Source organism: Aegilops tauschii, chromosome 4, assembly GCF_002575655.3.
Source record: "Aegilops tauschii subsp. strangulata cultivar AL8/78 chromosome 4, Aet v6.0, whole genome shotgun sequence".
NCBI classification, from domain to species: Eukaryota; Viridiplantae; Streptophyta; class Magnoliopsida; order Poales; family Poaceae; genus Aegilops; species Aegilops tauschii.
This window is the reverse complement of record NC_053038.3, coordinates 8,102,897-8,119,517: the sequence shown is the minus strand read 5'-3', so window position 1 is coordinate 8,119,517 and position 16,621 is coordinate 8,102,897. Positions and strand designations below refer to the sequence as shown.

General features: G+C 42.3%; 1 protein-coding gene across 7 annotated transcripts; it reads left to right on the top strand.

Annotated features, from left to right (window-relative positions):
- The first annotated feature begins 5,864 nt into the window (after positions 1 to 5,864).
- On the top strand, positions 5,865 to 16,452 carry LOC109782385 (CSC1-like protein RXW8). 7 transcript variants are annotated; one of them, XM_020341008.4, is made up of 15 exons: positions 5,865 to 6,174; positions 6,255 to 6,334; positions 7,537 to 7,612; positions 8,664 to 8,716; positions 8,856 to 8,888; positions 9,785 to 10,143; positions 10,775 to 10,921; positions 11,253 to 11,316; positions 11,420 to 11,629; positions 13,234 to 13,425; positions 13,515 to 13,813; positions 14,223 to 14,499; positions 14,643 to 14,918; positions 15,351 to 15,584; positions 15,811 to 16,452. In XM_020341008.4, exons 6-15 carry the CDS (start codon positions 9,863 to 9,865, stop codon positions 16,129 to 16,131), a joined length of 2,301 nt encoding a protein of 766 aa, XP_020196597.1. In that variant the 5' UTR covers positions 5,865 to 6,174; positions 6,255 to 6,334; positions 7,537 to 7,612; positions 8,664 to 8,716; positions 8,856 to 8,888; positions 9,785 to 9,862; the 3' UTR covers positions 16,132 to 16,452. The 7 variants fall into 7 exon arrangements, with proteins under 7 accessions (XP_020196597.1, XP_020196599.1, XP_020196598.1 ...); XM_020341009.4 differs by having other exon boundaries at positions 5,927 to 6,174; positions 8,698 to 8,716; XM_073496070.1 differs by lacking the exon at positions 11,420 to 11,629 and having other exon boundaries at positions 5,927 to 6,174; positions 8,698 to 8,716.
- The last annotated feature ends 169 nt before the right edge of the window (positions 16,453 to 16,621 follow it).

Below are 16,621 nucleotides of genomic sequence, written 5' to 3'. Positions count from 1 at the left end.
ACGACGTCGGCACATTGCTTGCATGCTGGGCGCGTGTGCGTGATTCCAGGCATGGTGCCGCGCACGTCTGCCGTGGCGAGACTACTACGTGATGGATCCACCGTAAGTGGCCGGTGCTCGGCATCTGATGCCACAGCTACGACCTCCGAGGCCGCACCGCGCTAGTAGCATCGTGGGCTGTTTCCCTTTTGGTAGAACCAACCGTGCGCGCCCGACATCTCCATGACTAGGATGTACGCTCGTACCTAACATCGACGCCCCACATAAAACAAATTACGTTGGCAGAAAGCAAAACCATGAAAGATTGAAGCTATGGCAAAGCAAACGAAGAGAGAAAAAACTGCAAGACAATCCAAACATTGGTCGACGAATTACAGCAATGACCATCCACGCTAGCCATCGTTTGACATCGCAAGGACAACAAGAAATATTCTCTAGCAGCAACACCTAAGGAACGACGCTCGAGCGTTGCCGTTGTCAGATTCAACCACCAAAAACCATATTCTGGGTTTTCACTTTGAATATCAGATCCGAGCAATGTAATGACGCAAAACCACCGGCATTGTCAGGTAGTATAACCGGTTGGAAATATGCCCTATGTGCAATAATAAAATATTATTTATTTCCATGTTCATAATTAATATTTATATTTCTGTGGTATAATTGCAATGATTCTTGAATCTCACTGACGCATCGCCACCGGAGGACGTCGGCCCAGCCAGAAACGCCACCGCCGCTGCTGCACATCCATACCCCCCCCCTCCCCCGCCGCCGCCTCCTCAAGCCGTCAATCGTAGATTGCATCTCACCACTAAAGGCTATGTGAGCAGAGACCTTCCCGCCACCACCTTCATCGACCAGTGACTAGACTTAGCCCAGTAACTAGTCTCTAGCAACGAGCTATAATAGGTTGTGTCTGTGTTAAAACAACCGTTTGGCTGCGATCTGCACCTGGGAGGTTGTAAACTTATGCTCCTTGGATCACCCTGATCGAGACTGATTAATAGAATGTCTTTCATCCCGCAAAAAAACTAGTATCTAGCAACGACAAGAGGAGTAGGAAGGCGGCCGTGGCTGCTGAGAAGGGAGAACGGGGCGGCGCCTGTTAGGAAGCTGTTATTTAACACGTTATGTCTTGATCTAAGAAAAGTTTTGTATAACTTCGGGTAATTTGTTAGTGTCATGTCACTACAAACTGTGTTCATCAATTCACTAGGAATGTGAAAGACACGTAATCGAGGTTAGGAGTCTCAAGGGTGATTGTATTATAGACTTCAACTTAGTATGAGAGAAACTATTCTTTCCATGGGTGAAATGCATGGGTTGGCTTCATTAATATTAAATCTTCGTGACTTTGATACATGTGTTCTTAGGTGCATATGTGTGTGCGTGTGCATGCACGCATTTGCGTTATACTCATTGCTGGAAAAACTATGGTTGTAGACCATGGAATTTTCTATGAACTGAGTTTATGATTCGTATGTTTTCCCTATAATGTAGTGAAATTCATGGATTTCCCAAGGTGCAATGAAGTCATGCTACATACATATGCAATGACATACAATTCACATGCTTCTTCAATTCAGCATTTATGAAACCTAGTGAATCAAATAGACCATTTTGAACGAATCTAATTGACCTTTATTTGAATAGGAATTAAAGAAGCAAATATAGTAAATACTCTATCCAGATCACAAATAAGTGATGCTTCCGACAAACTTCCATCCATGTCCTTTTAAAATGGACTACTAATACTATTTTAATTTATTATATTTTAAAATTTAAAACAATGTGTATATGTTTGTCTTGAAAAATTGTCTTCAAAATATATAAATTCTAGTTTGTTATATAGATGTACTATGGTAAAACTAATTATCAAAGTTTCATGCCAAATATCGTACCAAATAACGTGGTTTAAGAAACCGGCTTCTAATTAAGCTTACTAAAAACCAGCGTTTTATACATCTGCATACAAAAATACGAACTTGCAGATAGCAGTTGAAAATAGGTCATGTCAATTTTTCTTGTAACCACATAATATGCCAAGTTGCTGTAAAAATACCTTTGTATGCTTATTATTGTAGTTTTAGACATTGTTTTATCTTTTCAACAAGGAACAAAAATACTTCTAGTAAAAAAAAACCCGAACCTCCAAAAATCCACCTTGATGATTGAAGAACCGATGAATATTTGCCGAAAGAATGCATCACACTTCATATATAAATTTAAGGTGTACTTGATAGATCAAAACCAATTGTCGAGACGATAAACTAAAGCAATGTGAGGATTTCAGATAAAATATGATAACATTAACAAAGTAGAAAGTAACAACCTTTTGCATGTTAATTTGTTCGGGAACTTGTAGACCATTAGAACAGTGGGTTTGCACTGTCTTTGTATCTTGTATTATTATTATTTTGCATATTTTGTAAAAATATCTGATATTGCTGATATGAGTAGGCTATGACGTGTGTGAAACTACCGCCACATGATCAGTTATTATTCTTTTGATTTTGACGAGTGGGGCAACTCAAATCATTGTTGGAAGTCAAGGGTTTAAATTTGTCCGATTTTAGAGTTTAGAGATTAAAAATGTACTTTGCTAAGTGCAAGACAAATTTACGTAATACTTTTTGCTTTTAACATATATTGCTTTTATGTGAGCCTCCTTCGTGTGAATTCGTGAAGAGACGGATTCCCACATATATAAAGTCTAAAGCGCCAAGCAGCCAAAGTCATTCCTTAGAGAGAAAAAAGCAGCCAATAGATTACGTGCAATTATGCAACGCTTTCCGGTTTCCAGGGGCAGCTAGCTAATGTTGCACCCTCCCCGCAAAAAAAAAAGAAAAAGAAAAAAAAGCTAATGTTGCACCCAATTCTCTCTGCCCACGCGAAAAGACAGAAATAGCTTAAATCATGTTGATTCATCTTGTAGCCGCTTTTTCCTCGGGGCTAACTAATAAAAGCAACTATTCCCACAAAAAAAAATCAACTAAATAAAAATAGGAGAAAAAGGGTACGTTGGTACTGAAAATAAGATATTACGTACCACAAATCATCGTGATTTCGACTTCTAACCGCACCCTGTCCTCTCTGCAGTTTCTTAAAGGCTATGAAAATGACAGCACAAGGGCAATGGGTTACAGTCAAGATTGAACCGACGATTACTGATGCAGATCGATAATGACATGAGGTGCCAAAGCCTAAAGACATCGGTGGAGCTGCACGTACACTTTGCATCCTGTGAGCCGCATGTACATTTTACTTATGCTGGGTTTGTTTGTCTTTACTAGTTTGGTCACCGACCGCCGACCGACGTATGGCTAAAACATTATACAAAGCGCGTGGCCGTCAGTTTGAACACCTAACTAGAATTATTCACATTAATTTTGCCATTTCTCTCTTTCTCCTTGGAAGTGTAATTAGAATTATTTGCATTAACCATGTGGTTATGGATGTACATAAAAATACATGTGTTCTCTGTGCTCATGAATTAAATTAACTTTTTTGCATACCCGAGAAGGAAACCCAAATTTGATGCTATGTAAAAAGTAATTTTCTTTTCCCACCGTGGAGCAGAAAGCATGCACCAAGGGCATCTCCAACGTTGATCCACAAATTTGTTTCGGCATCCGTTCATAGACACGGATGCGGGAGCCAACCATCCAACACTGCCCGCATATATTTCAACCACTATTTGAACTAAACGGACGAAATTCATGCAAACACAACAGATTTCATATAAATCAGACAAAATTAATTACATTTTGGACATTTTTAACTAAAAACTATAGCAGACCTAATCTAAATGATCGCCGGCGCCCGTTCCCGGCCATGGGCCCCAAGAACTGAAACTCCGGCTTTTGCCTTCGCCTTCTCTAGTTTCGCCTCAGTGCTTTTCAGCTCTGCCTTCGTAGCCACTGCATCCGCATCCATGAGCCCAGAAAGTGAAATTGTCCGCCTCCACATCGCCGCCAAGCGGCTAACCGGTCGACGATGTTCAGCCCACCAAGCTTGACTTCAACGGGAGGGGAGGACGCGGTGGCATTCTTAGGACCCAAGCGGCGGTGACCTACCATGCACTACTCTGCTTCCTCACTGTCGGCGGTGCCCGCGAACGTGCGGCTTCGTGGTCGTGGCGGATGTCGCGGGTGAGCGATAGGAGTCGACCAGTGCCTCCTGCTCCGCCACGTCCATGTCCGGCACGATGGTCGTGCCGGTGGCGAGTTGCTCCTCCGCGCCGGTGCTCCTCGAAGAGGCTGAGGTTGTAGGCCTGGTCGGCCTGCACCTGTCAGAACTTGGTCTCCTGCTCCTCCCACAACATGTCTGTGTAGTGTGCACAAGCCTCGCTAATGGTGAGGCCGACATGCACTAACAAGGAGGGTGGCGCCGACTCGTCCTCCATCTGCCGGTCGGCCTGCCAGCCGACAACAATTGCGGCCATCTCTTTCTTCTGCTCTGAGAAGGTGGTGTCCCAGAGGGCTTTGGAGCGCGAGGAGGCCATGGTGAGCGTGGTGCAAAGAGGAGAAAGGGACCGGAGGAGAAGGACTGCGGTTATGGGCCGGGCTGGACTTTATATAGCGGGCGGATGGAAATGGGCCACGACGGTGTGGTTAATGATGAGCGGCGGGTGGTGTCGGAGTAGGTTCCTTGGAAGCCGCATATCATTAATGTAGGGCAACGGACCGTCGGTATGTCGTTTGAACGCAGAGCAGTCGCCTGCACCGGGAAGTAGTGCGGGTGGCGCTCTCTCGGCCGGCGCGTCACTTCAATGCCGGCAGCAATGAGAAGTCGTGTCCGCTCTGGCCGAGCATGAATGTGACACTAACACTCCGGAGTAGCGCTGACTGTTTCAGGCGGGAAGCTCGCGCAGGGCGAGGGATGGTGTTAATGGTGGGCCAGTGCAGTCAGAAGCAGACGTGCCAGCGCTCCGGGCGCTCACAAAGCCCCCCGCCTACTTTGTCTCCGGTTTTGTGGAAAAAAGTGCGTCCGGACCATCAAGCGGACTGATACAGGACCGCGTGGGATGCCAAAATACGTCCGGACCATCGAGCGGACCGATACATGACCGCGTTGGATGGCAACTTGAGCGAATTCCCTTATCACCAAAATCGCCACTATCCCCTTCTTCTCGCCATCTTGCAGCCGCCCGAGTATGTCGCGCGGGCAAAGCCGGCGCGGGTGTCTAGCTAGTTGCATGGACTTCGCACCGGTGCTCGCATTTCTCTGCTGGATTTTATTCAGACTTTTTTGTGATGTTCGTTCGGATTTTATTCAGACGTTCCTGCCGAGTACGAGACGCTTGTGGTGACTTGATCAATATGAAGATGTCACGTTGTCTCAGTATCTCAGAGGTGCTCATAGGGGTAGGGTGTCTGTGCGTGCGTTCATAGAGGTGAGCATGACATTTTAATATTAGCATTTTCCATTGTCGCATTTTCAAAATTCCAAAGATAAAAATGGCTTTTTTTTAATAACTCGTTCATTCTATCCCCGCATCTTTGAAATTCCGCGAATCAAAATGCCTAGAAAATGGCTCTAACGGTGATGATGTTCTTTCAATTTCCCCTAAAGAAAGTTATATTCTTTCGATTTCCCCTAGAAAAGTTATATTCTTTCAACTAAAAGAAAGAAAAACAGTGATATTCTTTTTTTGTTTTGTTTTAGAAGAACCACTATCGGTGATATTTTTTTTGAAGGGCACTATGTGTGATATTTAGTTCCCTGCGTGGCTGCAGCAACGGCCGAGAGGCCAGCCAACCGCATCCCCACCTCGCCCTTGTGGTTCCTACCCACGCCACTTTTTCCGGTAAGAAATCTTTCTCCCGTGTCTTCTTTGACTCCTCCTCCTCGCTAGTCGCCACACAGTCGTGCGCTTGAGTCGCTTTCCCTTTCCTCCGCTGCCTCCACCCACCAAATCCTTCCCGTCGAAACTTCCACCTCGGAGTCCACCGAATCCTCTCACGATCGCCAACAACTGCTACCCCCCCACACAACCATCGCTCCCCCAACCCCCATCCCGTCGCCCCAGCACCCCAATCCGGCCAACCGCCGCCGCGTCCCCGCCCCATTCCTCCCCATTCCGGCGGCGCTGTCGGCCGGAACCGGCCGCCGCTCCAGGCGATCGACCGGGCAGGCTGCTTCGCGCGCGCGGCGGACGGCTCCGGACTCCCGGTATCTCTCTCGCCCCCTCTCTCGCGCGCGCGTGTCTCGTTCTCTGAATTTGTTGTTGCTCTTGGTGTTTGATGGCGCAGGGTCTGGAGGAGGAATCCAGCGGCATTGCTGGATTCGGCGGCAGTCGTCGGCTCGGAGGAGGCGCCTGACTGGCTGGCAGGTGAGCAATGCTCTTCGTGTGGTTACAAGTCGGGCGCGGCGGGGGTCGAGTCTAGCAGACGGATTTGGTTGTTAGTTGTTAGTTGTTTGTTTGTGCGTGGCTTGCCAATCTTAGTACTAATAATACCGTGTGTGGTGATCTGGCGGGAGGCGGCCGAGTGCACTCCCGGAGTTTTGATTTTGGTTCGATGCGCGTTTTGGATTGGGTGAGGCGAGGTGTTTCTTAATTTGGTGGGTTAGGTGATTGGGCTATTCTAATGATCTAATCTAATCTTAGCCTGCGACGCTGGGTGAACCTACTCTGTAGGTATGTTGAGTGAACTAGACGCCATGGAGTCTCCCTCCCAGTCGATGAACTGGTTATTTCAGTCAAAAGGAGAAGAAAGAGCAACTGGATTAGGGTGACAATCTAATATTAGGATGCCAAATTGCGGCTGGCCGATGGAATGCTTGAACCTAACCTATATGCTATGTTCAGTAAAGGAGATGCTGTGGACACTTCTAGTTGATCAACTCTTGGCTATCCTCCAGTCAAAAGATGGAGAATAAAACCGGCCTTCTGAACCCGAACCAAAGTGGTTAGGGGATTGGCTGTTTCTAATCTTACCCTGCGACACTGCGGATAGATTGAGTGCCTGAACCTGTTCTGTATGTTGAGTGAACTAGACGTGATAAACTGGTTGGTTCAGTCAAAAGAAGAAGATAAAATAATTGGATCTGGGTGATATTCTAAGATTAGGACGCCACGTTGCGGGCAGATGGAATGCCTCAACCTATGTGTTCAGTAAAGCAGATGCTATGGGCTCTTCTAGTCGATGAACTGTTTGGCTTTTGAAGCTGAATAAACAGTATGAACTCTGAAGTGTTTAAGGGCCTGTCCAAGTGTTTAAACATTTTTCTGGCTGTGAAGTGAAATTGCTTAACTCACTGACAATGGCCAGATTTGTTTATCCTTTAGATTCTTCATTCATGTCTCCCATGGGATCTGTCAGATAAATATATTCCATTCTGTACTCTTTTACACTACAGTCAACCTCTTACATATAAGATTCACAGCTTTGTTTTAATCAAGCACTTCATCTGCTCCAGTTATATACTGATAAATAATGAAGCCACCTTGCTCCCTCTATTTCAACTTACAATGGATTCACTTTGTCTTTGTCCCATGTAAACATTTTCTTCATGTGGTGTTTAATTACGTAGGGTTTGGAGGAGGAATCGAGCGGCACTGCTGGATTCGGCGGCACTTGTCGTGTTGGAGGAGGTGTCTGACTGACAGGTGAGTAATACTCTTCGTGTGGTTAAAAGTCGTGATGAGCCGAGTCTGGTAGACGGATTTGGTGCTATGCTTGTTAGTTGTCTATGCGCGGTCTGCCAATCTTAGTAATAATGTGCATGGTGATCTGGCGGGAGATGTCTGAGTGCACTCCCGGTGTTTGATTTTGATTCGACGCGCGTTTTGGATTGGGCGAGGTGCTTCTTAATTTGGTGGGTTTGGTGATTAGGCTATTCTAATCTTAGCCTGCTGCGACGCTGGGACAACCTAATCTGTATGTATGTTGAGTTAAATAGACGCCATGGAGTCTCCCTCCCAGTCGATGAACTGGTTGTTTCAGTCGAAAGAAGAGGAAAGTGCGCCTGGATTAGGGTGATAATCTATTATTAGGATGCTACGCGGCGGCCGATAGAATGCCTGAACCTGACCTATATGTTATGTTCAGTAAAGCAGATGCTGTGGACACTTCTAGTTGATCAACTCTTGGTTATATCCCAGTCCAGTCAAAAGATGGAGAATAAAACTGGCCTTTTGAAGATGAACCCAAGTGCTTAGGCGATTGGCTATTCTAATCTTACTATCTTAGCCTGTGACACTGCGGATAGATTGAATGCCTGAACCTGATCTGTATGTTGAGTGAACTGGGCGCCCTGGACCCTCCCGGTCGATAAACTGGTTACTTCGGTTAAAAGAGGGAAAAAAAGGAGAACTGGCTTAGGGTGATATTCTAATATTAGGACGCCACGTTGCGGGCAGATCGAATGCCTCAACCTATGTGTTCAGTAAAGCAGATGCTATGGACTCTTCTAGTCCATGAACTGTTTGGCTTTTGAAGCTGAACAAATAGTATGAACTCTGAAGTGTTTAAGGGCCTGTCCAATTGCTTAATTCACTGTGATTCGTTGACAATGACAAGATTTCTTTATCCTTTAGATTCTTCATGTCTCCATGGGATCTGTCAGATATATATTCTCTTTTTAAAAGTTTGTCAGATATATATTCCATTCTGCCCTCTTTTACACTACAGTCAACCTCTTGTATCTGATATTCGCAGGCTTTGTTTTAATCAAGCACTTCATTTCCTGCAGTTATATATAGAAAATAGAGGTGAGATCTGCATCATGCATGCAAGCAAAGGGTGATGATGGTTGCATAGTTACAATGCAGTAACACAGCTTGGGCTAAATGCACGCACATACACAACTTATATGGCTTTAAGACTTTAACTAATTGGCATAATCTGCAGGGCCACCTAAGCTTTCTCCAGACCTAGTTTTGGGTAAGGATCCATCATTTGTTTGGCCGATATTCTTTCCGTCTTGGGTACTCAACCTTGATAGAAAGTTTTTATAAACATATGTACAAATAATTAGGGGCTTTCTTTGTATCCACAATAATTATTCAGATAACTACTTGAGAAAATATATAATACTTTGAAATTTAAATCCCACCGCATCTAGACCCATTTCAAATCTCAATTTCACACTGAAATCCCCCCAATCTACCTAGCAGCCACTTGTTCCCACCTCATTACAGGCTCCTGCAGTTGCCTTTGCACGCTACACTCTTGTCTCGTATTTCGGTGACCCCTACTGTTCAGTGTTCACCATCCATGGCAGGTTAATATTTTCCCAATAAAGAAAGATGCTTGTCATCTGAGCCATATTCGCTGGGCTTGATTTGAGTTTGGATCTGAACTATATTTTCTCTACTATAAATCTTCCGCTGCCTAATGCCAGTTATTTTGCTCCAAAATTTGTTACTCTTGTTTGAATATTTGCATGTCCTTAGCAATTGATGCTTCAACCATTCATTTAGCATCGCCCCATCTTCTTCTATATTGGGCTGCTCACTTTAAGTCAATCACGTGGGTTTGATTCTTCAGTCTTTGTAAAATTGATCTGTTTGACAAGAAAATAAAACAGAAAAGTTCAATATTAATCTGTAGTATTTGCTCAATTTTCAAGAGGGTTTCCTGTTAGTTCTACTCTTCTTTATCTTCACCAAATGCAATGGAATTGGCCAGCATGTGACTGTTTTTAGGTGGTGCATACTCATGTTTTAGTTTCTTTTGTGCACATTGGTAGAATGTGAATGCAGAATTAATTCAAGATAAAGTCTGTAAATCTTATATATATGTTATATGAAATTTCATAACCCAATTTTTTCTTGCAGGCGCCAACAGAGCTATGAAATATTTTGTATTCAGATGACATAAGGAGTATTGAGTCTTGTATATTTGTTTAGAAAGAGATGAAAGTTGGTGCTCTTCTGACCTCTGCTGGAATCAACATTGGTCTCTGTATACTTTTTCTGTCATTCTATTCCGTTCTGAGAAAGCAGCCGCAGAATGTTAAGGTCTATTTTGGGAGAAGGATTGCTGAGCAGCATAAGCGGCTCCGAGGGGCTTTTATTTTGGAGAGATTTGTTCCATCCCCTAGCTGGATTGTGAGAAGTCTGCAATGCACGGAAGATGAGATCGTATCTACTGCTGGGTTGGATGCAGTTGTTTTCAATAGAGTTCTAGTATTTAGGTGCATATATTTTTACTTTTGCTTTCTTTGCCTCTGCAATATTTACTGTTCAATGTTTATGATAGATATCTTTTGAGTTGTGCCAAGTAGAAGGTTCACTTTTGAAAATAGCAACATGCTGATGTGATTTTTAAGCTATATTGCTTTCACTTCTAATCATTGATATGTGAGTGACATGATTTTCCTCCTTAAAACTAGAAAAATTCAGAACATTTTAATATGAAAACCCAATAAGAAAATCGAATTAACTTTGTATAATTGCAGAAAAATAGGAATGTGATCTGATATCTTAATGTAGAGATGATAGAAACAACAAACTTAATAAATTTAAGCACCTCCTAGATCAAAATGAAACCGGTAGACTTAACTAGTCAAATGGACAATCTGAGGGATGTTTGTTACAGTTTAGTCCAATTTAATTACTTCTGTGTCCACAAGCATTATTTAATCGCCACCATTCTTGGTAGATGTGTGTTTCTTCTTTTTACAGATGATGTAAACATCTGTATACTAAAAGGAAACGTTATTATACTAGAAGCCTCTTTGCTATACTCCTGCTTATTGTATATCCTTCCACTTTATAGTTCCAACATCCAAATTCAGTTAGCTGATGTATGTTTTTTTTCAACAGCATACGCATATTCTCATTAGCTGCCATTCTTTGTTTATTTGGAGTTCTCCCCTTGAATTATTTTGGACAAGATATGCAGCATGAACAGATTCCTTCAGCATCATTGGAGACATTTACAATAGGAAATATGAAAGAGAAATCAATATGGTGAGCAATTGAACTTCTCTTATTTGGTTATGAGGAGGCTAACTTGGTTCATTGAATATGCCATCTTATATGTTTCATCTTTTGTTTAGCTGATTTATCCTTGTTCCGGTGTTACCTATGATCTACTCCCTCCGTTCGGAATTACTTGTCGTAGGAATGGATGTATCTAGACATTTTTTAGTTCTAGATACATCCATTTCTGCGACAAGTAATTTGGAACGGAGGGAGTAAGTTATTAGTTCTGTGTTTGTTGTATATACTGGTCACGTAATCATTTAGGCAGATTTCTTTGGAACTTATACTCTTGGATTTTGTTTGGTCATAACTGCAGGCTCTGGGTCCATTGCGTCGTGCTGTACATCATATCTGGTGTAGCTTGCTTTCTTCTATATATGGTACGCATCAGTAATTTTACCTTTCAAAATTACTTAAATGTTCATTTACCTTAATCTTCAGGAACCTTATTTGTAAAAAAACAATCCTGCATTGTTGCTTTAGGAATACAAGCATATTGCTAGACTGAGGTTGCTTCATCTTGTTCGAACAACGACCAACCGTAGCCAATTTACTGTCCTTGTCCGTGGGATACCAAAGTCAACTCATGAATCATTCAACAGCGCTGTTGAGAGTTTCTTTACATCGTACCATGCACCGAGTTACCTATCCCATCAAGTTGTTTATAAAGTTGGTAAACTTCAGAAGATAGTGGTAAGCAATATCTCATCAAGTTATGTGATATGTGGACTTTACCAACTTTCTATTCTCTTTTGTCGAAATGGAATGCTGCCGCCAGAGATTCCTGATTAAATATTGTTGTACTTATCTCCGCACTATCCTGTAATAATGAAATATTAAAACTGTTTGATAGCCACTGATAAACAAAAGTAGATCAGTGGTAGTCTGGTAGAGCACATGCACAAGCATTGTACTCATGGCAAGTCAAGGCAGCCCAGGGGTGCCATGGCGATAGTTAGGCGTTAAACAAAAATAATATCATATAGCAGAAAATGTGAAACTATACCTCATATTGTTTTTCCATACGCCTCCCAACAAGGGGAGCCGGATTCCACTATAAGCATAACGAACAGAGTTTTATTTCAAAACGAAAAAGAAACAAAAACTAAAAGAAATAAAGTCCAGACAACCAGCTACAAGGAATTAACCAGACCAGGCCACCACCCAAAAGACCTGAACACAAACAGCCAAGGTTCATAGCAAAACAGACGCTAGCACCAGCACAAAACAAAGTACTACAACCTTGCATCCCAGGATCCCACATAGCACCAAATGAGCTTTTTCAATAGGTACCAAAGTTACTGGCGGTCTTTCTCTCCTCGTCTAGACTGACCACCTTCATCTTCTTCCTCCGCCTCTGCAATGCTAAGAAGAGTATTGTTTGGAGAGGCACGGGCAGCTTCATGAGTCCTAACAGCAGAGTTACGGATCGCTGACGCCCCATCCAGCAGGTTTTGCTTATCACTATCCTTCATTTTAGGAGATTTAGAACTTAAATAACAAGTAACATCAACATAAAGGCAGCACCAGTTAACATCAATTAGCAACTAGCAAGTCCATACCATAGGACAACTATACAGCAAAGAGCAAACTGATACGTTGGTAGCATCTATCATGACCTGACATGACTTCAACACACGCCCTCAAGCCTCAAATCATTTTGTGTAGATTATGGAAAGTCTTCTTTCAACTTCACTGCTTCAACTTCGTCCTCCTCATCTGTATGTAGTTGCATGGCTTTAAACATCCCTGTGTTTAAGTAGTGGTGATCTCTTCACTAGGACTACTTGTCACCAATAATATTTTGCAACACGCAGAATCGTTATAGTTTTTTTAAAGCAATGCAAACCACCTTTATTGAACCAGCAAAGCAGGACTATAATTACCATAAAGCACTGCCAATGAGATTACAAGAGGCCGGTGAGCTGTTTGACCAGCACCATCTTTGCATATTGCTATTGGCTTGTCTAGAGCATCTCTCTGGCGGAACTCTTAAAACTCATGCTAAGCTCTTTGCGTAATCTCTGTAGTGCAACTGCACAGGACAATATGTCGAACTGAAATTCAGAATAGGCTCCTTACAAGTTTTAAGTGTACATGTATTTCTTTTGTTGGGTAATTCAAAACTATTATACATGCAACGCATGCTTTTATGATGCAGGATCATTCGTATATCACGAAGGAACTATTTTTCCTATATCACGAGGGAACTATTTTCAGATCTTTGAATCAATACCCTCATTGCATGTTCATAGTACTATCTGTTTGAAGTGATAGCTTATATCCTTACTTTTCAGACGGGTGCAAAGAAGGTTTATAGGAAGTTCAAGCATTTTAAGGGTACCACAGTCGATCAGACATGCAGATCCGTGACATATCGATGTTGTCTTTGTGGGGTGTCATCAAATTCGTTCCAGTTGTTGCCCACTGAAGAGCAAGAAAGGGAAAAACCTTGTGTGAAAAATTCAAACTTGAACTTACCTGCCGAGGTCAACTAGCTATCATTTGGTTCTTTGCTTACTATTATCCTCACTGAATTATTCTAATCTACTAATTTAATTGTGCTCACCGAATACAGGAATGTGCTGCTGCTTTTGTATTTTTCAAAACGCGGTATGCAGCGCTAATTGTATCCAAAATTCTCCAGACATCCAATCCTATGAAATGGGTCACTAGTCTGGCCCCAGAACCTAAAGACATGTACTGGTCAAATCTTTGGTTACCGTACAAGCAGCTTTGGATTCGCCGCATAGCTACACTTCTTGGTTCTATTGTTTTTATGTTCATTTTTCTTGTACCTGTGACATTTATACAAGGTCTAACTCAGCTGGAACAGCTGCAGCAAAGGCTCCCTTTCCTGAAAGGGTTATTGAAAGGGTAAGTAATCTTAACGCTTAGAACTCACCTTGTTATTATTAAATGCAGGGTCTAACTCAGCCGGAGCAGCTGCAGCAAAGGATCCCTTAATTTGTATTGACAATACAATGTGCGTTAATCAAAATGACTCAATTTGTTAGTAGGATTTAATCTAGGGTTGAGTATCCGAGATAACATTCAATTATGAGGCCTTCCCTTTCTCTAAAAAAGCTATCACAATTATGGCGGTGGTTCAAATTAATAGGTATAGTTTTGAGGCATATAGTTCATATTTTGTCGGTCCAATTCATGATCTAGGAATGCGCGCGTGCCTTATAAACCGGACGGGTGGGAGTACTGAAGTGTGGAGATATTGCAGTCTTTAATTTATCATTACAGCAAAATTTAACGATTATTAATTCTCCTGCAGGAAAATCATGACCCAGCTAGTAACTGGATACCTTCCCAGTGTGATCTTGCAAATATTTTTATATACTGTCCCCCCAACCATGATGATGTTTGCGACACTAGAGGGACCTATTTCTCACAGTGAGAGGAAGAAAAGTGCCTGTTGTAAAGTATTATACTTCACCATTTGGAATGTCTTCTTCGTCAACGTCCTATCAGGTTCTGCAATTAACCAACTGAATGCCTTATCAAGGCCAAAGGACATTCCAATGGAGCTTGCCAGGGCAATTCCTTTACAGGTGAATCGCATATTTATGTTCTGTTCGTGCAAAATATAAATATTTAAGTAGGTATATGCAGTGTATTTATTTGTTTTTAGGTTGAGTTCCTCCAGGTGCTCACTGCATTTTATTGATGACTTCTTTTTTTACTTCCATTTCAGGCTACCTTCTTTACCACCTATGTTCTGACTTCAGGATGGGCTAGTCTGTCGTCGGAAGTTATGCAACTCTTTGGTCTTATTTGGAACTTTGTAAGGAAATATATTCTGAGAATGAAAGAAGATAGCGATTTTATCCTCTCGTTTCCGTATCACACTGAACTACCAAAAGTTCTGTTGTTTGGACTATTGGGCTTCACATGCTCTGTGCTAGCACCTCTGATCTTGCCCTTTTTACTACTGTACTTCTTTCTTGCCTACATTGTGTACCGAAATCAGGTGAGTAACTAGATATAAACTTCAAATATTTAATTTGTTTGTAAACGAAGTTCTTATTTGAAGTCCACATGCATAATTTGGTCTATAATTATGAATAAAGTAAAAAAAAATATGTTCGAATGTGTATGCGATCATTTTGTCTGAAATTATTCTTTTATAATGGGCGAAATTTGAATTTGATAAATCCTCATGTGCTAGCTCCATTTTAGGTGAAATGCAATCTTTGTCTTGGATATACCCTTTGATATGTTTTCTCTGGTCTTGTATAACTTTATTGTGGTTAGATATCTTTTACTTAGTTATTTAACCTGAGTTTTAGGATAACTCAAACCGTTTTCCTAGTTCGTGATTTTGTTTACACTACAAAATATTCGTGGAAGAATGTGCTCTGTGCTCCTATAACCTAATGGGTTGGTAATGTACCATTTTCAGTTCATCAATGTTTATTGCACAAGATACGACACTGGTGGTCTATATTGGCCAATTGCATACAATGCAACAATATTCTCTCTGGTGCTCACCCAGATCATCTGCCTTGGTGTCTTTGGCCTTAAGGAATCCCCAGTAGCTGCAGGCTTCACCGTACCTCTTATCATCATCACTCTTTTATTCAACCAGTACTGTAGAATGCGTCTTCTGCCATTATTCGGGACTTTCCCTGCACAGGTTAGTATAATTTCTTTAACAATTGGTAGAATTTAACCTATATATACATTCAAAGGGATCCATGGCAAAACTTTTTATTCACCTTGGTGCCAATCTGCATTTTTATGCTTTCAACTGGGAGTACGTAACTTGCATAGTTGCATGTTTTATGTTCTGAATATTAGTTACTTGAAATGTGACTATATATAGTTCTTACTTGCCATTATTTGTTGTTGGACACACACAGGTTCTGATAGACATGGACAGAGAAGACGAGCAATCGGGCAGAATGGATGAGATTCATGAGGGCCTTCACGCCGCTTACTGTCAGTCCACCGACACGGAATCGGCCGATGACATATCTCTGGAAAGAGTTCAAGCTATCAGTACAACAGATGAAGATGGCAGCGGCAGCTCAGGCGAACCTAGGGGCAAAGAAAGTGTCGGACAACCAGTAAGTGACTTGTCTCACCCGACACTGAAAGGGCTCCCCGTTGAGCGGCTACGGCGCGCGGTGAGATCACTCGGTTTCATGATCAGATTGCAGAAGAGAGGCGTATCAGCGTAAGCCGTGGTTGGTGAATGTACAAACCGCATACAATGTGCACATAGAACAACACAGAGAGACCAAGATACACACATACGGATATTACGCTGCTCCAAGGAAAAAAAAATGGAGTGTCACCTGTTTTTCTTTTCTTTTGAAAGTCGATGTGTTTGCCTGTTTGGTTGCAAGGGTGCAATTCTGTGTTTAAATCGACGCCTGCGCGACTTTTCAGGCCATTTTTGGCCATGATGCACGGACCCTTGAATTGCTTGCCGCGGCTTTGCTGCATTGTAACCTCGGTTAAAGAAGTTGTTGTGAAAGAAAGCGGTCCATCCATGTCTACATGTGCCTTTGTTTTGTTCGACTGTTATGTGCCCGTGGCCCTGGGCTGAACTATGTATGCATGCTTTTATAGCGAGGTACTCCGTCCCAACTTACTTCGTCTATATACATCCATTTCTGCGACAAGTAATTCTGGACGGAGGTGTATAATTTTGAGTCGTGAAACCGA